The sequence below is a fragment of the Podarcis pityusensis genome, assembly GCF_964106645.2.
Source record: "Podarcis pityusensis genome assembly, chromosome: 4".
NCBI lineage: Eukaryota > Metazoa > Chordata > Lepidosauria > Squamata > Lacertidae > Podarcis > Podarcis pityusensis.
The window spans coordinates 10447387-10473045 of record NC_138027.1 but is presented as its reverse complement, the minus strand read 5'-3'; the positions used below and the strand labels follow the sequence as shown (position 1 = coordinate 10473045).

Genomic DNA, 25659 nt, shown 5'->3' with positions numbered 1-25659 from the left:
GGATGCCTGATCATCGTCTTGCAAAGCAACTATTCTACTCCAAACATAAAAATGGAAAACGTAATGCTGGTGGTCAACAAAAGAGGTTTAAAGACTGTCTGAAGGCAAATCTAAAAAACTGTAGTATAAACACCGACAAGTGGGAAACACTGGCCTGTGAGCGCTCCAGTTGGAGAACAGCCTTTACCAAAGGTGTCATGGGCTTTGAAGACGCTCGAACTCAGGACGAAAGGGAGAAACGTGCTAAGAGGAAGGCACGTTTGGCAAACCCTCACCGTGATCAACTCCCACCCGGAAACCTATGTCCCCACTGTGGAAGGACGTATGGATCCAGAATTGGCCTCCACAGTCACTTATGGACACACCATTAAGACCACATTCATGGAAGACAATCTTACTTAGCTACGAGAAAGAAGAAGACTTGTCATTAACCGACGGGATGCCATGGAAGGGGGAAAGGATTCCTGGGAGGGTTGTAGCCACAACTGGTAAACACTGGGACAAGCTGAAGATGGAGAAGGGGAGGTTGGGTACTTAGGAGGTACTCACAGGACACCAGAGGATGTCAAAGGAGCAGCTGATAGTTCATGGGAGCCAGAGGAAGTCAACACATCACCAGAACCAAAGGTTCTCCCTTCTTCACAGACATGGCGGGCTCTGAGGCATCAAGAACAGTGGAAAGTGCCCTCCAGGAAATAGATGCGGGCAAGTAAACACAGCCCAGTTTACTAGCTGACCAGGTGAAGATCATGTTAAGTATAATTGGTTTAATTCACACTGAAGTGGGAACACCTGTATCCTGGTGTAAAGGGTTAAACATGGGGAGATTCCACTGAAGCTAAAAAAGAGCTCTCTCTGGGCTTTGACTGGTCGATAATTAACTGCCTGTTGTTCTCTAGCAGCTAACAAGTGATGAGTCATGTTAAGTTGTGGGTGAACATATCAGACGACACAGCGATTCTTCAAACAGCTCTTGTTTATTCACAGGCCAGAACAGAACTGAACTGAAGGGTTCAGCCAGCCTGCTTAATAGAGCTCCACTACAACGCAACAGTAACAATCTTTCTGTAACTATCCAATCACTGAACGTCACTTTCAATCCCTTATTTGCATATGTGGACCTGAGTGAAAACTATCTACAGTATCCCCCTGCTGGCCCAGGGTGAGAACTTCAGTACATAACAAGTAACCTTAGATTGGCTGATTAAGATATTGAATTGCACATTCACCATCTTGGAGGGGTGATGGCTGGTTTTGTTGTGCTTACAGACTCTATGGCATGGGTAGGCAAACTAAGGCCCGGGGGGCGGATCTGGCCCGATAGCCTTCTAAATCCGGCCCATAGGCGGTCTGGGAACCAGTGTGTTTTTAAATGAGTAGAATGTGTCCTTTTATTTAAAATGCATCTCTGGGTTATTTGTGGGGCATAGCAATTTGTTCATCCCCACCCCATATAATCCAGCCCCCCACAAGGTCTGAGGGACAGTGGACCGGCCCCCTGCTGAAAAAGTTTGCTGACCCCTGCTCTATGGAGTAAACACCTGCAAAAATTTCTCTTCAAGGGAGAGGAAACAGCTCCAGCAGAAAAGGAGACTGGGGTGCAGGCAAAGAAGTCTGTGTGAGAAAGAGCTACGTTTGTCAGATCTGATTACATAGGGCTGCCATACTATCAGGTTTTCCTGGGCATTACTTGGATTTCAAAGGCGGAATTGACATCTGGGGGAATTTCCGAAAGGCGATGCTTTGTCCTGGATCTTAGAGAAGTCAACCGAAAATTCAGCTTTTTGGTGTATTTGTTTAAAAAAAACCCTCAACTTTTGGGGTGTCCTGGCTTTTACTTTTTGACACCCTAAATTATAAGTTTATGTTATTTCTAAGAAGATGCTCAGCCTGTACTGGATATGCATAAGATATAGAACTGTTTGGATGTATCCTTTACCATTTTTTTGGTTATGTTTTGTTATGTACTGAGTTGAATAGGATCCAAAAGGCAGCAGTCTGATAGGTCCTAGAACAATAGGATTCAGAATGCAGCAGTCTGGTTGGTCCACCCAGTCCAGCTTCAGGTGGAAGTGAATTCGCAACCAGATTGGCCTACAGGTGAATCCCGGAATTAGCCAATCACGTGGGGCCCACTGTGTAAATAATAAATATAATGCAGACATCCTGGGGGAACTTCCATTCCTCCTCACCACTATGAGCTGAATAAAGAGCATGAAATCCACTCTCGACTCGGAGTATATTTCATGTTTTAAGAAAGTTCTGCAAGTAAACTTTTGAATTAAACCTTCACACACACAAAACATATATTTGCAGTGCGAGTACAACACAAAATCAATCTGGCAAAAGCAGCTGTACCAAGCTTTTTTCTCCCCATCTACCAAGCTGGAAAAACGAGAAATAGTGTGTTAAGTTTACCACGCACCATTTCATCCCCCCCCCCTCCAACCCTATACTAAATACAACATCGTTTTACACTGAACGCAACTAAGAGACTCTAGGATCGGGGGGCGGGGGGGGAGAGATTGCACATTCTTTTGTAATTCAAGAAACTCTTTAATCAAAATTATTTCTGCGGGGGGGAGCGTGCTTAAAATGCTTTCGACGTGCTTAATGCGGCTGTCCTAGCTCTGCCGCGAGCGCCGTCCCCATTCCCACGTGGCATCCCCCCAAAACAAACTCTGCTCCCAGCGAAAAGGAAAGCGGGCGCTCTGAGCTCCTGGAACTACAGCTCCCGTCATGCATTGCGCTGGAGAGAGCTAGAGACCAAGGGGCAACTTCCGCAAAGAGTTCCCTATCTCCGATGGGCTGAGCTTTTGCAAACCGGCAGCCTCCATTGGCTGCCAGGCGACCCTTCTGGAGGAAGGGGGAGATCAGGGGAAGACGCGGGTGCGCATTGCATGAGTTTTTTGCATGCTTTGCAGCCGATTGGTCTGCGTGCATCGGGGAGAATTGGGAGCAAGCTGGGGAAAGGAGCAGAGGAGGTGAGATTGGGGAGGGCTGTGCAAAGGGGGCTGGGGCAACTCTGAGTGGGTAGAAGGGCTGCAACTCCGTGGGGCAGCTGCCATGCGTGCAGAAGGCCCCCCCGTGCAATCTCCATCAACCCCAGGCAGAGCTGGGAAAGTCTTCCTTCCTAAAACCGCGGAGAATGCTGCCAGCCAGTGCATGCACTATTGAGAGGGGGGGGGTTAATGGCAAGGCTCTGCCTAAGGCGTTTTGCAAAGGGCCGCATGCAACTCGGCGCCAGGGTACCTGCTTTGCATGCAGAAGTCCCATGGTGCAATAGCCAGGTAGGGTGGCTGGGGGCAAACCCAGGCTGAAAGCCTGGAGAGCGGCTGCCAGTCAGTGCAGGCACTATGGAGGTAGGTGGACCAATGGCTAAGCTCTGCCTAAGGCAGTTTGCTAGGCCCCCTAAAGAGCATTTTGGGGAGAGGGGAGGTTCGGAATAATGGATTTGAAAGTCTGCAGCGGGAAATCTGGAGGGTTTAGTGATGGGGAAAAAGGAATTTTCCACGCTTACAAATGTGAAAGATCAGAAAAGAGAAAGGCTTCTTTGTGTTGGTGAGGAGATGAGCTTGTTGGCCTCAAATTCGATCCGATATAAATGAGATTACCTGGCCAAGGCAAGCTTGCACCTCTCACTGCCTGTATGCATACTTATGGTACACATGGAAGAGGCTGAAGTATAATTATATTTTGGGAATGATCCATGTTATTATGCAGCTGCCTTTTGTTATACATCCGGGATGTTTGCAATATTCTAAGGGGTGTTCTGGCTTTAAGCAATTTTGCTTGTGTGCACAATAGCCAGGAACGTACCCCATGCATAAGACAAGATCTACCTAGATATAAATGCACCACTCAGGGTAGCTTGCAGCATATATATATATATATATATATATGTAGCAAGAGGCAGGAGTTAAAATCACAAAAATCACTTTATTAAGGTCTGCATGAATTAAAGGGTCTTTGGTTCTTTTTTATTCTTTTTTTTGTTACAGTGGTATCTCGGGTTAAGTACTTAATTCATTCTGGAGGTCCGTTCTTAACCTGAAACTGTTCTTAACCTGAAGCACCACTTTAGCTAATGGGGCCTCCCACTACCGCCACGCCGCTGGAGCACGGTTTCTGTTCTCATCCTGAAGCAAAGTTCTTAACCTGAAGCACTATTTCTGGGTTAGCGGAGTCTGTAACCTGAAGCGTATGTAACCCGAGGTACCACTGTATATGCTTTATTGATTTAAAACTTTATAACAAAAATGCACAATAGTTGTTATAGACAAAATAAAAAATAAACAATTATTCGTACTTGCTTTGTATACCCATTTCTAATTAAATTTTGCGAGACTTCCGATCTCCCCCTTGCGTTCCCAAATTGAATTCCCTAAACACGTGCTTAAACTTTACTTTCTCAGTATTATTTAACTTACTATCCATTTTATTTAATAAAATTACCCTATTTGCACGCCGAAGCTAAGTCAATACCTGCCGATGGATTGATCTTTTGACAATGTTCTTTTACATAGACACTATATATGTCCCACTCTCTGATAAATGTTTCACCTGTAATGTCTTGCTGGTAACCTCGCCAGGGTCTTTGGTTCTGAATAGCTGTTACGTTCACAATAGGCAGAGTTCCTAGCTGAGTTCATCAGTGTTGGATCATATCAGAAGACATTTCCCCCCTCTGCACAACTGAGTAACCAAAGGGGTCTTGGGCCTTTTGGGTTTTGTTTTGTTTTTTGCAGGGTTGCAAGCAGTTGAAAGAAGGAGCTGAGCGAAGATGTTTGGGGCGCGTTGTGCGCGCCTGGTTCTCCGCCACTGTTCCTCTGCTCCCTGCCCCAAGCATGCGGCAACTCCCAAACTGCTCCGAGTTCGAGAAGCGCTGGAAATCCGAGACCCATCAGGGCAGGACATTAAAGTCCAGGTGGGTAAGGCAAGCAAGGGAGGGGGGTAGTTTGGAGGCTTGTTTTGTATCTTGCCACACATTTTTGTTGTTGTTGTTGTTTAGTCGTGTCCAGCTCTTTGTGACCCCATGGACCAGAGCACGCCAGGCACTCCTGTCTTTCACTGCCTCCCACAGTTTGGTCAAACACATGTTTGTAGCTTTGAGAACACTGTCCCACCATCTTGTCCTCTGTCGTCCCCTTCTCCTTGTGCCCTCCATCTTTCCCAACATCAGGGTCTTTTCCATGGTCTTCTCTTCTCATGAGGTGGCCAAAGTCTTGGAGCCTCAGCTTCAGGATCTGTCCTTCCAGTGAGCACTTCCAGTGGATCGGTTTGATCTTCTTGCAGTCCATGGGACTCTCAAGAGTCTCCTCCAGCACCATAATTCAAAAGCATCAATTCTTCGGCGATCAGCCTTCTTTATGGTCCAGCTCTCACTTCCATACATCACTACCGGGAAAACCATACATTTACCCTGTCCTTACTCTGAGGAGCTCAGGACTACGCATATTCAGTGCCAGATTTACGTATAAGCTAAACAAGCTGTAGCTTAGGGCCCCAATCTCTTGGGGGGGCCCCAAAAAATTAAAGGGGGAAAAACTGGGTGTACATTTCCAAAATAGAAGATAAAAAACAAATAACATAAAACCTACATACAGCAATAGTGTTTTGTGTTGTGTAGGCTCCTATGGTGTAAGTCATGGGCCCCGCCTGCTAGCCTGCTCCCTAAAATATCACTGGTTTGATCATTTCTATATATAGGGTGCCTACATTCTACATGGACGGTTATGTGCAAATGGCTTTAGATACCTATTAGGTCCATAAATACCATATAGCATATATTCAGCACAAAAAGCGGCGGCAATTTGTTGTTGACAAAGGACAGCTGGACATATAAAGGGCCCCATTACCTTCAGTAGCTTAGGGCCTCATCAAACCTAAATCCGGCCCTGTGCATGCTGTCCAATGCGGCCCTCCGGGTTTCTCTGTGTGGCCCTTGGGAGTCTCCCCAGACCGCGCCCTCTCTCCCTAGGCCACACCCCTTTCCAGCCATGCTCTTTTTGGTGTGTTCTTGCATGCCTAGGCTGTGTCCATGACCTCATAATAAAGCGTTCAAAAAGCTTAAGGGGAAAAAATTAGAAAAACCTAAAATAGAGTTTTGGTCGTTTAAAGTTTATGATTTTTCTATTTCTTTCTGAGGAAACGGAATAGTTCAGTGAAACGAGGTTTGTAGCCAGCATCCCATTAAGGCTTTGTTCTGTTTTAGGTTTTTCTAATTTTAATTCCTTAGAGGGGTAAGACAGGGTTGTCTATTGGCCCCAGCATTGTTTAATTTTTACATTAACTCACTGGTGACTCACATGGCCAATGATGCTTTCCACCCCCCCAAATTAGCAGGCCGATCTCTGAACGTTCTTCTGTATGCGGATGACGCCGCACTTCTTGCCAGATCCCCTATTGGACTGAGGAGAATGTTGCAAGCTCTACATGAATACTGTGATCAGCATGAGCTCCAACCCAACTATGCTAAGACCAAAATCATGGTCTTCTCTGTCCGACCGAGACTCCATCAATGGTCGATGAACGGGATCCCCCTAGAGCAGGTTAACTGCTTTAAATATCTGGGACAAGTAATACGGTCAAATAGGTCTTTTCTGGCCCATAGAGACTATATAACAACTAACGCATCTAAAGCAGCCATCCAGATTAGATCTCTATATGCTAAGAATCAGGCTCAATCAGTGAAGATAGCTTTGAGACTCTTTCAAATGAAAGTCCTCCCCCTTCTTTTGGTGGGCATCTCTTTAGGCTCCCGTAGGGATTTTTTGAAACTGGATTCTATCCAAACGCGATTCCTTAGAGCCATCCTTAGGATTCCCCCCTCGGTAGCATGTGCGGTTATGAGATTAGAGGTCGGCTGGCAAGCTCTACGGTATGTGGCCTTGAAGACGAAGCTCTGGCTATGGCTCAAGCTTTGTTTTAAACCAGTGGGTATTGCCCCCTTGATATTGAGGGACGATTTCCAATCATCGTGGGAAAGGGAGGTCATTAATGAGGTTCAATCCTGCGGATTGTCTCTCCTTTACTTCGAGTCTATGACGTACAATCAAGCTAGAGCTGTGATCTCCCGGAGACTGAGTGACATTGCCAGACAAGAGGACATAGCCCAGGTAAAACCAGGGATGTTCCTAGGAGACCAGATTTATCGGACCATACCAGCCTACCTTGCAGAAATCCACTATGTGGAATACCGTAGACTTCTTACAGCGGCTAGATTAAATGTCCTTGACTCTGCGATATTGTGGGGAAGGTACAGGTGAGTACCATACGCCCAGAGAACTTGTCATTGTGCCATGGGGGTGGTTGAGTCCACCGAACACATTCTCTTGACTTGCCCTTCTTATGCAGAGCTTAGACAAAATTTTATAGACCCACTCCTATGTCAATTCAGCTTCCTACCCGGATAAAACCAGGTTTTACACTTGCTGAATAACGCCACTAGAGCTATACCTTCCTTGGTGGCCAAATTTCTCTTCTTAGCTTTCAAGCGTCGCAAGACTATAATTGACTGTATCGATATGGGGCTATCTGTTTAGCCCATTTTAGTGTTGGCTAAGTTTTAAAATCTTCCTGGATGTTTTTTAACTGTGTATTGACAAAATGTACTCTTTTCTGACTGACGGTCGAATAAAAAGGATGATGATGAATTCCTTAAGCTTTTTGATTTTCAGTTGATTTCCACAAGATAATATTTATGGTCAATTGCTTCTTGTTTCAGGGATTTTCACGGTATTTCATTGGTCCTTCTTCGCTGACTTGACAGGAAGGCTGAATAAATGTCTGATTCAAGCTTCTCCTCTCTCTCTTATCTGCTTCCAGGGTTGGGTCCGTTCTGTCCGCTCCCAGAAAGACGTTCTGTTTGTTCACATGAACGACGGCTCCTCGTTGGAGAACCTGCAGGTGGTCGCTGACCCAGAATTGGGACCCAGGTTGGCAGAACTTGCTGAATTGGGGCCCGTTGCCCATGCATGCAGCCAGTTGGCAACTGAGAATGGGCTGTGCCCACTTCAGGTTGTAAGTGGGGGTGTCGAGTTTTTTAGCAGGTGTCATACTAGAGTGAATATTTTGAATAATTTCTTTTATGTAACTGACAGGTGGGAAAATCAGAAGTCCTTGTTTATTTTTTCTCTCTTCTATTTTTTATCCTTTTGGTTTTTTATCCCCCCCCCCATTTTTTTCCATTTTTACTTAAAACTTGAAGCAATAACAATATTTCAAATATAAAGAAGCATGCAATTAATATAGACTCCCCTCCCCCTCCCCTGCATTTTATTACATTCTTTTCCACTACATACAGTGGTACCTTGGGTTAAGTACTTAATTTGTTCCGGAGGTCCGTTCTTGACCTGAAACCGTTCTTAACCTGAAGCACCACTTTAGCTAATGGGGCCTCCTGCTGCTGCCGCGCTGCCGGAGAACAATTTCTGTTCTCATCCTGAAGCAAAGTTCTTAACCCAAGGTACTATTTTTGGGTTAGTGGAGTCTATAACCTGAAGCGTATGTAACCCGAGGTACCACTGTATTCTGATTTCTCCCTATACCTTAGAGTTGCTGTATTTCAAAAAGTAAAAACCAGGACACTCCAAAAGTTGTTGAACTTTTTTATCTATCTATCTATCTATCTATCTATCTATCTATGCCACGCCCTCCCATCAGATGTCAAGGAAATAAACAACTATGCGACTTTTAGAAGACATCTGAAGGCAGCCCTGTTTAGGGAAGTTTTTAATGTTTGAAGTTTTATTCTGTTTTTAATGTTCTGTTGAAAGCCACCCAGAGTGTACCTATTTATCTACTTACACTGGCATGCTTTCAAACTGCTAGGTTGGCAGGAGCTGGGACAGAGCAACAGGAGCTCACCCCACTGCTGGGATATGAACCGCTGTCCTTCCAACCGGCAAGACCAAGAGGCTGTGGTTTAGACCACAGTGCCACCTGTGTCCCCCCCTTAGATAATTTATGCCACCTATATATCATTTTCATAAAAAAAATCCTTCAGTAACATGTGGTAAATTTTAAATCTTTTTTCCATAGTTTTTCGCAGGTTCCTTAGGTGTTTTCTCTTTTTCTCTTTGCTTTTGTTTTTACTTAGATTAGTTCCTCTTATTTTATCGTGTTATGAAAAAGCTTTAATAAAATCTCATTTATTTATTTTTTAAAAGTATGCACAGTATGAAAATGGCCTGCATGTCATAAATTCACATTATGAGCAATTGATTGCCTTCCCCCAGTGAGCTGACGTTTGGAAGTTCTGTCGAAGTCCAAGGGAAACTGATAAAAAGTCCTCATAAACGTCAAAATGTTGAGCTGGCTGCAGAGAACATTCGTGTGGTGGGCCCTTGCGATGTCCTGGTAAGTGCAACATAATTTTTTAATTAATTTTTCTGTTTTACAATTGTAAGTATTCATTTTTACATCCTTAAGATACCCATGATTTCCCTTCTTCTCTTTCCATGGTTCATTTTACATATCATTCCCTTCATATTTTACAGAAACTGTTCAATTCAGCATTCCGTTATTACATCCATCGTAACTCATTTACACTGTTGAATTTATCTTCAGGCTGCCAACGTTTTCAGCTGTACACAGTTATTTCCCATGTACTCAATAAACGTTTTCTAATCTTCTCTAAATGTTTTTTCAATTTATTATTATTTCCCAATACTCTTTTACAAGTCCACCACATATGAAATCTGCAGCAATAAGTGCAACTCTTCCCAACTGCAGGATATGCCTGGTTGATAAATTTATGCTTTTTCGTCATCGTAGGAAACTCAAGCTGCAGTCTGATGCCTGTTTCCCTGGGAGTCAACCTCATTAAACACAGCAGGACTTATTTTGGAGAGAATTTTTACAGGATTATAGCTGCTAAGCCATATTTTGAACTGTACAGGTGTTCTCTTTGCTTTTCTCAGGTTATATTATTATAAATGGTTGTGGCTCAGGTGCCACTCAGTGCCTGGGTGACCTTCCAGCCTGTTGGTCAGTGTGCTGAAAGAGCTGATCAGAATAAAATCAAATTAAGGGTGAATAAACATGAGCTTGTTGAGTTTTATGGCTCAGAAATTATTTCTCCTTTTTTTGGTGACTATATCCTTATTATATTATGGTGTTGGAGGAGACTCTTGAGAGTCCCATGGACTGCAAGAAGATCAAACCTACCCATTCCTAAGGAAATCAGCCCTGAGTGCTCACTGGAAGGACAGATCCTGAAGCTGAGGCTCCAATACTTTGGCCGCCTCATGAGAAGAGAAGACTCCCTGGAAAAGACCCTGATGTTGGGAAAGAGGGAGGGCACAAGGAGAAGGGGACGACAGAGGACGAGATGGTTGGACAGTGTTCTCAAAGCCAGCATGAGTTTGACCAAACTGCGGGAGGCAGTGGAAGACAGGAGTGCCTAGCGTGCTCTGGTCCAGGGGGTCACGAAGAGTCGGAGACGACTAAACAACAACATCCTTTGCCTTCATTTATTTCAGAGATTTCTGTCCCGCCTTTCAAGACATAGTTTTCTCAAGGCAGCTCACAACAAACATAAAACCATTTTCAAATAGCAAACATCCATATCTAAACTAGCACAACAGCACCAATGAGACCAGCAAACCAATACAGGAGTGACAGAATCATGATTAAAAAATAGATATTTTAAACAAGAGGATCATTAATTGAAAATCCAGTCCATCTTCTCTCTAAACTGGCCCAGAGTGTGATTGTTTCCTCTTACACCATGTTGATTGTTTTACTTCTTAGATGGGACCACCTCTGATAATGATTCTAGTCTCTAATAATGATTCTGACTCAGAAATAATTGATAATTATTGTTGGATCTTTAGATGAAGATTTATATTTGTTACTGTAAGATGCTTTGCTAAGGGAGCCATAGCTATGTAAGTAAATTTAATCAAATTTTTATGACAGAATTCCCAGCTGCCTAGAAATAAATGTTTCTGGAAAGTTGAACATTGAGGTTCTTTTTTCCCCCTTTTCCTTGTTAATCACTCATTTTCCCCATATGTCCATGCCACCTTTTCTACTAGGGGACGCAAGTGAGTTGTAAAGTTGAGCTTACTCTGTTGTCTCTTCCTTGTTTCCCCCATCCAGGCATTCCCACTGAAGTACAAAACGCATCACCCACTGGATTACCTCAGGCAGTTCCCTCATGTCCGATGCAGAACCAATTCCTTGGGCGCTCTCCTGAGACTCCGCAGCGAAGCCACGGCTGCAATTCACTCCTTTTTTAAGGTGGGATGTGATACATAGATAGCAGTCAAGTACAACATTCCTTGTTTTCCTAGAGTGGACATGCAAAGGGACGTTTGGCCCAGCCAGTCAAAAACTTCCTGTTTCCTCCTGGCTGGGACATACTTCTTGCATGTGACTAGAGGTGCGTGTGACCTTACCTGCCCAGGTAACAAGAAGGCAAGGCACGCAGCACACTTCCTTGTTTTCAGTGCTCTCTGTCTGACCTTCTCCATAGCTGGACCAGGAGCTTTTTAGCTAGAGATGCTCTGTTGGCTTTCAGGCCAGTGGTTCCCACTTGTTAGTGTTTATAAAAGGTAAAGGGACCCCTGACCATTAGGTCCAGTCGTGGCTGACTCTGGGGTTGCGGCGCTCATCTCGCTTTATTGGCCGAGGGAGCCAGTGTACAGCTTCTGGGTCATGTGGCCAGCATGACTAAGCCGCTTCTGGCGAACCAGAGCAGCACACAGAAATGCCGTTTATCTTCCCGCTGGAGTGGTACCTATTTATCTACTTGCACTTTGACGTGCTTTTGAACTGCTAGGTTGGCAGGAGCAAGGACTGAGCAACGGGAGCTCACCCTGTCGCGGGGATTCGAACCGCCAACTTTCTGATCGGCAAGCCCTAGGCTCTGTGGTTTAGACCACAGCGCCACCCGCGACCCTCATCAGTGTTTATACTATTAATTTTTTAAATTTGCCTTGAGAGAGTCTTTAAACCTTTTTTGTTGACCACCAGCATTACGCTTTCCATTTTTGAGTTCAGAATAGAGTAGTTGCTTTGGAAGATGATAATCAGGCATCCGCACATGACCAGTCCAACAAAGTTGATGTTGAAGAATCATCGCTTTGACACTGGTGATCTTTACTTCTTCCAGTACACTGGCATTAGTCTTCCCAAGTGATGTGTAAAAAATTTTGGAGACAGTATGCAGTCTCTGACCACTGGGTGGCAGTATTTGTGTGTTTATTACTCCAGATGGATAAAAAAACTGATTTTAAAAAATTTTCTTTATTTAGTTTTCAAAAGTTTGCATACTTTACCATCAACAACACCTTTTATTTATCCATTGACTTCCCATCCCCCCCTTCGATGGTGTTGTATGTTTATCCTTCAAATGCTGCCTATTTTAACTTGCAGCACTCCATATAAACACCCGAGATTAATGTTTTTCTACTGTTGCTCATATTTCAAAATCCTGCTCGCGTTTTCATGCTGTTATAATAGTTCTTTAGATATTCTGCGCACGGTTTCCAATCCTCAAAGAATGTATAATTCTTTTTGGTCCCTAATCTTTGCGGTTAACTTTACCAGTTCCGCAAACTCCTGTCATTTTAATAATTTTAATTCTTCCTACCTCCCCTTTCCATTTCTGTTCGTTCTTGCTGCTGCCATTTCATGCATACATAAGTTAACCAACTTTTTCGGTATATCCAGAAGAAACAGATTTTATTTGCAAGTGATTCCTGCAATGCCTTCTGCTCCTAGTTTTCAGTCTTCCTGCACCAGAGACGGAGCATATTGCTTTATCCTTTTCGTAAACCACAGGTTTTGTTTTTGTATTTTGTATTTTTTTTACGAAATTTTACGAAATAAACAGGCTTGCTAATTTAGACATATGCAAATGCAAAGTTTGAATGAATCAATTGCTGTAATGCAGTATGTCTTGCCATAAGGGGGAGGCAACAAGCATAAACCCCCAAAAAGGGTTCAGATGTGATAGAGGTAAAAAGAAATAGGTAAAGGTAAAGGGACCCCTGACCATTACGTCCAGTCATGACTGACTCTGGGGTTGCGCACTCATCTCACTCTATAGGCCGAGGGAGCCGGCGTTTGTCTGCAGACAGCTTCCGGGTCATGTGGCCAGCATGACTAAGCTGCTTCTGGCGAACCAGAACAGCACACGAAAACGCCGTTTACCTTCCCGCTGGAGTGGTACCTATTTATCTACTTCAACTTTGACATGCTTTCGAACTGCTAGGTTGGCAGGAGCAGGGAACGCGCAATGGGAGCTCACCCCGTCGCAGGGATTCGAACCGCTGACCCTTTGATCGGCAAGCCCTAGGCTCTGTGGTTTAACCCACAGTGCCACCCGCGTCCCTTCAAAAAGAAATAGGATGCCTTAAAAATGCAGCGCAATAGGTACTGCTTTGGGGAAGGGCTGCCGTTCAGTGGGGGAGCATTTACATTGCATGCAGAAAGTCCCAGGTTCAAGGGATGCGGGTGGCGCTGTGGTCTAAACCACTGAGCCTCTTGAACTTGCTGATTGGAAGGTTGGCGGTTCGAATCCTGTGACGGATTGAGCTCCCGTTGCTCGGTCCCAGCTCCTGCCAACCTACCAGTTCGAAAGCATACCAGTGCAAGTAGATAAATAGGTACCACAGCGGCGGGAAGGTAAACAGCATTTTTGTGTGCTCTGGTTTCCGTCACGGTGTTCCGTTGCTCCAGAAGTGGTTTAGTCCTGCTGGCCACATGACCCGGAAAGCTGTCTGTGGACAAACGCTGGCTCCCTCGGCCTGAAAAGAGATGAGCGCCGCAACCCCATAGTCGCCTTTGACTGGACTTCACTGTCCAGGGGTTCTTTACCTTTTTACCTTTCCCCAGGTTCAATTCCTGGCATCTCCAGGTAGGCCTGTGAAAGTCTCCCTACCTGAAACCCTATAGATTCACTACCAGTCAGTGTAGACAGTACAGTGGTACCTTGGGTTACAGACGCTTCAGGTTGCAGACTCCGCTAACCCAGAAATAGTACCTCAGGTTAAGAACTTCGCTTCAGGATGAGAACAGAAATTGTGCTCTGGCAGCATGGTGGCAGCAGGAGGCCCCTTTAGCTAAAGTGGTGCTTCAGGTTAAGAACAGTTTCAGGTTAAGAATGGACCTCCGGAACGAATAAAGTTCTTAACCCGAGGTACCACTGTATTAAGGTGTCGTGGGCTTTGAAGACACTCAAACTCAGGACAAAAGGGAGAAATGTACTAAGAGGAAGCCACGCTTGGCAAACCCTCACCGTGATCAACTCCCGCCTGGAAACCTATGTCCCCACTGTGGAAGGATGTGTGGATCCAGAATTGGCCTTCACAGTCATTTATGGACTCACTGCTAAGATCGTGTTCATGGAAGACAATCTTACTCGGCTATGAGTGATCGTCTAAGAAGGAGGAGGAATAATAATAATGGCCTTGACACTCTCTATAAGACTTTGCCAGGCCTCCTAGAGATCTCTCTGCAGGCAGATTCTGCCCTTGCCTGGGGAAGTATCCTTGAATTGTAGAGTTGGAAGCGATACACACACAAAATATTTTTTCTTTAAGCACAATTTCTCCACATGGTTGAGGTTGGGGATTGGTAATCAAAGCATTCAAAATGTCTCCAGTGCAAAAATAAATAAATATCAAAGTGAACTTTAAAAAATCAAAGCCAAATGCAGATGGGGGGGGGGGGCTGATTTGCAAGGAGTGACCAGAGAGAGGCATGTTTGCATTTATTTGTAAGTCCCAGGGGAGATATAGAAGTGGACTTCCTCTGGGAAGTTATTCCAGAGTCCTGGCAAAGCTGCATTTAAAGTCCAGCCTCTCTCCACTGATGGGCCTGTCTCTCTTGGCACAAAAAAAGCCCTGCTGGATCAGACCAAGGCTCCATCTCGTCCGGCCTCTTGTTTTTAATAATAGCCAGCAGGATGATTCTGGGAAGCCTGAGGGCATTTGGCTACAAACCACGGTGGCTAAATGGAGCCTCCAGCTTTAATGGCAGTCTACCCCTGAATCATAGAATCATAGAGTTGGAAGAGACCACAAGGGCCATCGAGTCCAACCCCCTGCCAAGCAGGAAACACCATCAGAGCACTCCTGACATATGGTTGTCAAGCCTCTGCTTAAAGACCTCCAAAGAAGGAGACTCCACCACACTCCTTGGCAGCAAATTCCACTGTCAAACAGCTCTTACTGTCAGGAAGTTCTTCCTAACGTTTAGGTGGAATCTTCTTTCTTGTAGTTTGGATCCATTGCTCCGTGTCCGCTTCTCTGGAGCAGCAGAAAACAACCTTTCTCCCTCCTCTATGTGACATCCTTTTATATCTTTGAACATGGCTATCATATCACCCCTTAACCTCCTCTTCTCCAGGCTAAACATTCCCAGCTCCCTTAGCCGTTCCTCATAAGGCATCGTTTCCAGGCCTTTGACCATTTTGGTTGCCCTCCTCTGGACACGTTCCAGTTTGTCAGTGTCCTTCTTGAACTGTGGTGCCCAGAACTGGACACAGTACTCCAGGTGAGGTCTGACCAGAGCAGAATACAGTGGCACTATTACTTCCCTTGATCTAGATACTATACTCCTATTGATGAGGCCCAGAATTGCATTGGCTTTTTTAGCTGCCGCGTCACACTGTTGGAATCGCTGTCTACTGATGATAAACAGTGGGGGAGAAGGTAAGAAGGGCCGTGATGGATTAGATCAAAGACCTCCCTAGTCTCACATCCTGTTGGCTGCTTATTTCCCAAGCGTCCTGTTTGAAAGTGGTTAGTTTGCAAGTGCACGTTTGGATAATCTGAGCCTCTTTGAATTACATTTCTCTTCCACCCTACCTCCAAGGAGCTCAAGGGGACATACGTACATGGTTCTTTGCCCCTCCTCATTTAATCCTCACCGCAACCGTGAGAGGTAGGTTAGCCTGGGAGTGAGAGGCTGCCCCAAGTTTACCCAGTAAGCTTTGTGGGTGAGTGGGGATCTGAACTCGGCTCCCAATACGCTGCCCACTATGCCACATTCAGTCTTTTATCTGGGCAGACACTCAAGTCGTCCATCAGTAACTTGTAACTTTTTCTCCTTCTCAAACCACTTTTTATTTTTATTTTTAGGATAACGGATATTTGCATGTTCACACGCCGATAATTACTTCAAACGACTGTGAAGGAGCCGGGGAAATCTTTCAAGTAGAGGTAAGGCCCTTGATAATTCAGCAATAAATAAGCCAGAATCAGGGAGTTGGAAGGGACCCCCGAGGGTCATCTAGTCCAACCCCCTGCAATTCAGGTATCTCAACTAAAGCATCCCTGACAGATGGCCACCCAGCCTCTTTGGGGACCGACTTTTTCTTCTTGGTTTCTTTTTTTGCCTGAGGAGCCACATTCTCTCTTGGTACAGGATCCCCAAACCCCATCTGACTTGTTACACGTGCAGAAGATTTCCTCATTTTTTGTTTAGTCTTTGTGCAAATAATAATAATAATAAATTCTTTATATCCCACCCTCCCCAGCCGAAGCTAGGCTCAGAGCAGCTAGCAACAGTAAAAATAGCAGTTTACATAAAATCACAATCAATGAATTAAAATACATTCTAAAATCAATTCATTCTAAAATCAATTCAGAGTCAAATTAATGGCAACCATTGGGCTAGAGATTCTATGAGGGATTACAGAAGGAGGGGGTCAGACTATTTTGGCCAAAAGCCTGGTGGAACAGCTCTGTCGTGCAGAAAGATAACAAGTCCCACAGAGCCCTAGTCTCTTGTGACAGAGCGTTCCACCAGATTGGGGCCATGGCCGAAAAAGCCCTGGCTCTGGTTGAGGCCAGCCTAACCTCCCTGTGGCCCGGGATCTCCAAGATGTTTTTATTTGAAGACGGTAAGGTCCTCCATCGGACATACCAGGAGAGGCGGTCCCGTAAGTAGCCTGTGTGCATGTGTGATTCCCACCAGCAATAGTGTCACACAACAAACTGGTTTTGAAACCTAGGGAAGCATCAACACAGTTTGAAGAGCATCGCGGTGTGACACATCGCACCGAACGTCTTCTCCAAAATCCCTCCAGAGGCACCTTCGCAGGTATCCCGTGGGGTGATCGAAGGGGGCAGTGATCCCTGCCTCTGTGTCCCTTTTGCAGGAGGGGGAGAGAAAATCCTGCAAAAAATAATAATAATAAAGGTAAAGGGATCCCTGACCATTAGGTCCAGTCATGACCAACTCTTGGGTTGCGGCCCTCATCTCGCTTTATTGGCTGAGGAAGCTGGTGTACAGCTTCCGGGTCATGTGGCCAGCATGACCAAGCCACTTCTGGCGAACCAGAGCAGCGCACGGAAACGCCATTTACCTTCCTCCCGGAGTGGTACCTATTTATCTACTTGCGCTTTGATGTGCTTTCGAACTGCTAGGTTGGCAGAAGCAGGGACCGAGCAGCAGGAGCTCACCCCGTCGCGGGGATTCGAACCGCCGACCTTCTGATCGGCAAGTCCTAGGTTCTGTGCTTTAACCCACAGCGCCACCCGCGCCCCTTCAATAATAAAGCTTAGTAGCAAATGAAACCTTTTTTGTTTGCCCTAAAGCCAAATGCTTCCTTTGAGCTTAAAGGAGAGAACCAGGAAGGCAGACATCAAAGGGAATCATTGTTATATCACTTAGAGGAAAGCACAAAACAGGTATTGACTGGGGGTTGTTCTTTATGCCTGGAGTTAGTCTCCAAAGCCTTCCCCTGCTCCAAGCTTTTCTGTTGTGTATTGACAGCGCTTTCACCCCAAGAAGCAGAGAGGATTTACTAAAGCCATCTGCCATCCATTCCCCTTCGAGTAATAATAAGGGAGAGGATGTGAAAAGTAACAGGTATTTTTTGGGTAGCATTAGGTGTTTAAAGCTTATATTGGGCAGATGCTTGATCAAACTGTTCTCTAAATTGGGGGTGGGGGAAATCAGACCCAGCAGTCAAATTCTCTCTGTCTGGCCCTCCAAACCAACAAATTTAAACTAGCACAGCGAAAAGTGAAGGAGCACCTTGTTGTGGCTTCCCTTTATGAAATGTACAACACAATACCATGACCTATCCCTTCCCCAGCAGCATACAAATCAATATGGCTAATCTGACCCTATAGCCTCTCCAAACCTCACACATCGAAACAAACCATACAGCAACCAACCAGGCTCTGAACCCCCCAAATTCTCTCAAAGCCAATAAAAAGAAATAGATATGTAAATAAACGACCTACCCAAATGATGCCAACACAAAAACCCTGCACAAAAACTGTGCAACAGAACGAAAAATCATAATCTCTCCCCTCTTTCCCCCCAGCCGCACAGTGTCTTATGACATTAGTGTGTCATACCGAATGTAAACGAACTATAAAAGTCTCTGTAAATTGAACATGGAGACACTGTACAGTGGTACCTCAGGTTAAGAACTTAATTCGTTCTGGAGGTCCGTTCTTAACCTGAAACTGTTCTTAACCTGAGGTACCACTTTAGCTAATGGGGCCTCCCGCTGCTGCCGCACGATTTCTGTTCTCATCCTGAGGTAAAGTTCTTAATCTGAGATACTATTTCTGGGTTAGCAGAGTCTGTAACCTGAAGCGTATGTAACCTGAAGCGTCTGTAACCCGAGGTACCACTGTGTGTACTTTTCCCTTTGTTTGTTTTGCAACAAAGGAGAATCTTTAATAAAAACAAATTTAAAGAAAAGAACTGGGCCTAGACTGTATGCCCTCACTGGTCCCGCTCTGTTTTGGCTCGACCGGGATGTGTTCTTGAACTCTGATGATGCCTTTTGCTTGCCTAGATGGAGAATGGACAGGGCAGTTTGTGTTGGAAAGTAGCCTTTTACTTGTTGTTTGCAAGCAGGAAATCAACAATCTTCTTAAACATGAACCAAACGCATGCCGCCAGAGGTAAAAGGTCTTCTGCGGATGGATACGATCAAACACTGCGGATGATCTTAGCTTGGACACTGCTTGCTTGCTTGTCTGCCTCGAGAGACAATGGAGTGCACCTCCGGGGGTGAGGTCAAACTCCTCCGTTAGCAGCACCAAAGTGGCCTTCCCGGGGCGCAAACCTGGGCAGTGTGTATGGAGGCTCTGGGCTACCCAGATGACAAGACCCACCCCCCTCTTGGCCTCGCTGATGTGGTCAAATGAAAGCAGGGCACAAGGCGTTTGGCACCAGCTTGGCTACAGGAGTTGCTGGAAGGAGCCACACAAGGTGCCGCTCAACCGCCTCAGCGACTCCACTCTGAATTTGTGTAGGGTTTACCCCAAAAGGGACACGGGTGGCGCTGTGGTCTAAACCACTGAGCCTCTTGGGCTTGCTGATCAGAAGGTCGGCGGTTCGAATCCCCGCAACGGAGTGAGCTCCCGTCGCTCTGCCCCAGCTCCTGCCAACCTAGCAGTTTGAAAGCACAGCAGTGCAAATAGATTAATAGGTACCACTGTGGCGGGAAACTGAACAGTGTTTCCATGAGCTCTGTTTTCTGTCCCGTTTTGCGCCAGAAGCACTTTAGTCCTGCTGGCCACATGACCCGGAAAGCTGTCTGTGGACAAACGCCAGCTCCCTCGGCCTGAAAGCGAGATGAGTGCCACAACCCCATAGTCGCCTTTGACTGGACTTCACCGCCCAGGGGTCCTTTACCTTTTTTTACCTTTACCCACGTTCAATCTCTGGCATCTCCAGGTAGGCCTGTGAAAGTCTCCCTGCCTGAAACCCTATAGATTCACTGCCAGTCAGTGTAGACAGTATTAAGGTGTCATGGGCTTTGAAGATGCTCTAACTCAGGACAAAAGGGAGAAACGTGCTAAGAGGAAGGCACGCTTGGCAAACCCTCACCCTGATCAGTTCCTGCCTGGAAATCTGTGCTGCCACTGTGGAAGGACGTAAAAGCGTCCTGAAGGCGAGATGAGCACCACACCTCATAGTCACCTTTGACTGGACTTATCTGTCCAGGAAGTCCTTTATCTTTATCTTTTTCTAGCGTTTACCCCTTAGCCTTTACTTTTCCCAAAGATATTCTGCAAGGCAGCAGAGGTTTAGGATCAGAGTTTTCCTTCCTCTAGATGGGCAACCTTCCCAGGTGGACAAGCCCCATCTGCCCCTCACTTCCCTCTATATCACGTTCAGAAACCACCTTCTTGACCGTTCGTCCCCCTCTCGGTCTCATCTGCTCAATCTGCCGGAGCCCGCCTTTGTACACAGGGGAAGTCCCTAACTCACGAGGGTTTGAGACCCATCGGCTACCCTCACCTGGTTTAGCTGGCCAGTTGAAGCCGTTCCTGGAGTGTGGCCGCTGTCACACGCTGACAGCTTCTAGAAGCCACAGGTGAGAGCATGGACCAAAGGTAGACAAACTACAGTGGTACTTCGGGTTACAGACGCTTCAGGTTACAGACTCCGCTAACCCAGAAATAGTACCTCAGGTTAAGAACTTTGCTTCAGGATGAGAACAGAAATCGTGCTCCAGCGGCACAGTGGCAGCGTGAGGCCCCATTAAGTAAAGTGGTACCTCAGGTTAAGAACAGTTTCAGGTTAAGAACAGATCTCCAGAATGAATTAAGTTCTTAACCCGAGGTACCACTGTACCCCTCATGTCCCCCGCCAACGGTACTACCCTCCCATAACAACCCTTACCCCCCCCAACTGTACAGATATTAAATTTACACTTCTTGTTTCACCCACATTGGCTTTCGGCTCCATTCCCCATGGGAGTGTGGCCCTCAGAAGGTTGTACAGAACGGAGTGTGGCCCTTAGGTTCCAAAAAAGGAGGTTTTTTGTGTCCGCTGTAGGGCACTACATTTTATCTCCCATCAAACATGGAGCCAGCCCTTTAGAAAGAGCTCAGATTTTTTCTGTGGCTTTCTCTTGCTCTTGGTGTATTTTTCCGCCCTTAGCTGCTACAAATATCTCACCTCATGGAGGCAGGGGAAATATTAGGGGGAGACCCATTTGGCTTTCCTATTTCTCTGGGTGTCTCAGGTGACTGAGGGATGCGGTTGAATGGAAGGTTTTGTTTGTTTCTACAAACGGAGAGTGAAATCTTCGTTTTCCTTTCCAATCCAGGGCCTTTTCTGGCGTCCACAGCGTAGCGGGCGTGTTATTGTCTTGTTCCTTTTGAGGCAAGGCGTTTGAAAAAGAAATCCAAAGAATCCTTCAATATTTCATCTTTTCGCCTTTTGTTTCCTCTCTCCTGCATTTGCCTGAAAGCTTTCTTCAATCTTCACCGGTGGCCGTTGCAAGGAAACGAAAAGCCCCTTCTTGAAAACATTGCTCTTTGTTTTAATTTTTGTGACAGATGTTTTCATCCTGACGCGAAACCTTCCTTCCTTCCATGTCTGTGAACAGCACCTGTGGCTCTTCAAAGAGAGGGTTTTCTTTCTTTCTTTCATCAGTTACTTCCAAGGGAACTCTCGCAACCCCCCAGCAGAACTGTGCATTTAAACTCTCCTGAATATAAATGTTCTTCTGGTGCTTAGCGTGAGAACTGTTCAAAAGGAAGTTTGAGGAGTGTGTCTGTGCACGACAACAATGTGTGACACGGTTGTAGTTTTCCTTTAATCTGTTCCAGTGTAACTCGCAAAACTGAGTCTCTATAAAGGATAACAGTGTTTTCCCTGGCTCACAGGTGCTTTTAGGCACGATTCAGAACTCGCATTTATTCATCGGGGAATGTGGGCAATGCATGTATGATGTACATGTCGCCGTTAAACAATCTTTTTATCCTCCAAAGACATCAGCAGAATACTAGGGCTGGGCGATACATCCATATATTGTCCAAAACTGGTTTGAAGTCCATACTGTGATATCGACTTCGTAGTTTTTGACCTGGCAATATATCGTGAATCATGATTTGTATTTTAGGGCTGGGTGGCGTAGCTTCCAAAACCAGCTTCAAGTCCATATCATGATAATTGGTTTCATAATTTTTGACCTAGCAATATATTGCAAATCATGATGTGTGTGCTATTCAAGAATCACATTATGGGGGAAACTGAAGCTACCCAGTGCTTCTACATAACTCCATCCTTATTTCAGTCATTGTAATATATCAGTACAGTCATACCTCGGTTCTCAAACGCAATCCGTTCCAGAAGTCCGTTCGACTTCCAAAAACATTCGCAAATCAAGGCACGACTTCTGATTGGCTGCAGGAGCTTCCAATTGGAAGCCGCGCCGGACGTTCGGGTTCCAAAGAATGTTTGCAAATCGGAACACGCACTTCCGGGTTTGTGGCATCCAGGAGCCAAAACGTTCGAGTCGCAAGGCGTTCGACAACCAAGGTACGACTGTATATCATGATATATCACAAAGTTGGAAACCAGACATCACCCACCCCAAATGTATTATCTTGTCAGCAACCTTGTGGAGTTGATTCGGCTGACAGGTTCCACGTCAACCGGGGAGTGTAAGAGGTGAGGGGTGATTTGAACCCAGATCTGCATTCTAACCACTACACCGCAGTGGCTCTCCTGTGTATATTTCGCACTGGGAAGTCACAACTGGTGCAAGTCTCTCCGCCGCCACCCCACTCCCCGGGATGCATATGCAAAGCGAAGTGTGTGACCGTTCAGCCAAACTATGGTTGGTGCCAACCACAGTTGAAATGGAAACCGTGGTTTGGAGCTTCTGCACATACCAACATGCTGTAGTTTACGGCTGCTTGCCGCCTCCTGTTTTCCATCTGATCTGTACACTCACTTCTGTTGCGCTGTGGCCTCTAAAGGAGGCTAGCAATGGTTGATGTACTGTGGATATCACACAAGCCTTTGTTTGAACAAACCACGGTTTCTAGACACCGCAGCGAAGCAGCTCCATCAGGGAGGGACGGTAGCTCCGTCATTACAGCACATGCTTTGTGTCAGACAGGACATCACGTTTGGGGAAGGTGGATGTGATTTGACGAAAACTGCTTCGATGGCCAGATTTGAACCCTGGGCACGCAATTTGGCCCATGGGCTGGAGGTAGCTGAAGGTTCCCTACCCCTGAGCTAATCAACAGTTTCCCGTTTTGTTTTGTTTTAATTCTTGCAGTCTGCAAATGAAAAGAGAGTACCTGGAGAAAACCCCCATTTCTTTGACGTCCCTGCATTTCTGACGGTCTCTGGCCAACTGCACTTGGAAGTGATGGCTGGGTATGGATCTTGTTGGTTTTTTGTTTTCTGTTCTCGCAGTTGGGAGATTTAAGGCTGACTGTGGGTGTCTGTGGGTGTGTTTTGGGCCCCGCGGTGGTTGTAAGGTGTTGACACAACGGAAATATCCATGGGGTGGCCCTTGTAAATGGCACTGGAAGCCCAGTCGTGGGTGAAATCATATTGGAGGGACAAGCGTGAGCCCAAATATATTTCTTTCTTTCTTATATATTACATTCGCGCTCTACCTTACTTACAAAGACCTCAAGGTGGCACCCGTACTTCTCCCCATGTTATCCATGCAACAACTTAAGGAGAAGTAGGCTTGGCTGAGAGAGGGACCGGCCTAAGGTCACCTAGTGGCTGGGAACCCTGGTCTCCCAGCTCCTAGCCTGGTTCTCTAACCACCACACTGCCTCTCCCTGGTGTGTCTGGTTAACTTGAGAGTGGAGTAGGCAGGGGAACAGAGAAGCCAGGCAAAGGAGAGTCACGTGGTCTCAGTTTGAAAGAGTGCCAGCTTCAGCTGGTGTATCGCAGAATCATAGAGTTAGAAGGGACCCGAGGGTCTGTCGACATGCAGAGGGGCCGGGAGGCCATCTAGCAAGCCCAGCTCGGACGTCTCCTTCCATCGGCCCGTGCTCCGACGTAAATCAGCGACCCGAACTTCAAAAGCCAGGGCACGCTATTAGCAGAGTGTGGTTCGCACACAGAGGTAGGTGTGAGGTGTAAGTCATGCTGCAGCTACAGATTTATTAAACACCGTATTTTTCGCTCCATAAGACGCACCTGGTTTTTAGAGGGGGAATGCAAGGGGAAAATTTTTTTTAAAGGGAGCGCTGAGCAGAGCCCGTGTGCATCCCAGGCTCTGCTCAGCGCTCCCTTTCACGAGCCGTGTGTGCTTGCAGGTTTTTCTCCCTCCTCGCGATTTGTGAAAGGGAGTGCGGCTCTTGGGGGCTTTTCCCCGAGGAGGGAGAAGGCACTGACTGGCCTCCTCGAGGAAAAGCCCGCAAGAGCCGCGCGGAGCGTGTGTGTAGCTCTTGGGGGCTTTTCCCGCCTGCCTCCGATCCATAAGACGCACACACATTTCCCCTTACTTTTTAGGAGGGAAAAGGTGCGTCTTATGGAGCGAAAAATATGGTAAATCAGAACAAAGAAACATGTCGTCTCTCTCTCATGTCGTCTCGGAGAGAACAGCAAAAGCTATACACAAACGGAAGTTCCCAGCAAGCTGTGCTGGAATGTAAACAGACATGTGACACGCAGCAATTCCACATGCCTGTTCCTTAAGGTGGAATGGAAATGTCAGCAGGGTCGTCTAGTCCAACCCCCTGCAATGCAGGAATTCAGCCCACAGCTGTCCCTGAGTGGGCTCGAACCACCGACCTTCAGGTTAACCGCCAGACGCGCTGACCCATTGCACCACCTCCAGGTCCAACTACACCCTTTTCTGGGCCACTGTGGCTTGGGTAATCTCATGTTTAGACTACTGCCATATACTTTGTGTGGGGCTTCCCTTGTTGTTGGTCCAGAGGCTGCAGCTATTGCAGGATGCCTGTTAACCACTGACCCTGTTTTTAAGGTCTTGTTACTGTTTCGAGGGGGGGGTTGTTAATTGGGTTGGTTTTGCTTTTATTCTGATTATGCATTTTGTGTTTTCATATTGTCATTTTATCCTGTGAACCGCCCTGAGACTTGCAGGTAGAGGGTGGTGTACAAGTTTAATAAATGAATAAATAATAATAATATAAAATTATAAAGCTCTAAACTGCTCTGGATCCATGGTACCTGAAAGATAATAATAATATAATAATAATAATAATAATAATTTATTAGTTATACCCCGCCCATCTGGCTGGGCTTCCCCAGCCACTCTGGGCGGCTCCCAACAAAATATTAAAATACAGTAATGCATCAAACATTAAAAGCTTCCCCAAACAGGGCTACCTTCAAATGTCTTCTAAAAGTCTGGTAGTTGTTCTCTTTGACATCTGGTGGGAGGGCGTTCCACAGGGCGGGTGCCACTACCGAGAAGGCCCTCTGCCTGGTTCCCTGTAACTTGGCTTCTCGCAATGAGGGAACCGCCAGAAGGCCCTCGGCTCTGGACCTCAGTGTCCGGGTAGAACGATGGGGGGTGGAGATGCTCCTTCAGGTATACTGGACCAAGGCCATTTAGGGCTTTAAAGGTCAGCACCAACACTTTGAATTGTGTTCAGAAACGTACTGGGAGCCAATGTAGGTCTTTCAAGACCGGTGTTACGTGGTCCCGGCGGCCACTCCCAGTCACCAGTCTAGCTGCCGCATTCTGGATTAATTGGCAGTTTCTGGGTCACCTTCAAAGGTAGCTCCATTTAGAGATAACCAGAGCATGCCCCACTCTGGCGAGACAGTCCACAGGCAAGTAAGGTCTCATCCTGCATACTAGATGGAGCTGGTAAACAGCTGCCCTGGACACAGAATTAACCTGCGCCTCCATGGACAGCTGCGAGTCCAGAATGACTCCCAGGCTGCGCACCTGATCCTTCAAGGGCACAGTTGCCCCATTCAGGA

General features: G+C 46.2%; 1 protein-coding gene across 2 annotated transcripts in view; it reads left to right on the top strand.

The window, feature by feature from the left end:
* Positions 1-2789: 2789 nt before the first annotated feature.
* NARS2 (asparaginyl-tRNA synthetase 2, mitochondrial) overlaps positions 2790-25659 on the top strand; it is a 43960-nt gene continuing 21090 nt past the window's right edge. The window contains exons 1-7 of one of the 2 annotated variants that reach the window (XM_081002211.1): positions 2790-2984; positions 4749-4927; positions 7828-7937; positions 9240-9360; positions 11107-11247; positions 16098-16178; positions 23015-23115. In XM_081002211.1, coding sequence (XP_080858337.1) covers positions 4784-4927; positions 7828-7937; positions 9240-9360; positions 11107-11247; positions 16098-16178; positions 23015-23115 — 698 coding nt within the window. In that variant the 5' untranslated portion in view covers positions 2790-2984; positions 4749-4783. The remainder of the gene's footprint in view (positions 2985-4748; positions 4928-7827; positions 7938-9239; positions 9361-11106; positions 11248-16097; positions 16179-23014; positions 23116-25659) is intronic. The other variant, XM_081002212.1, reaches the window with a different exon arrangement.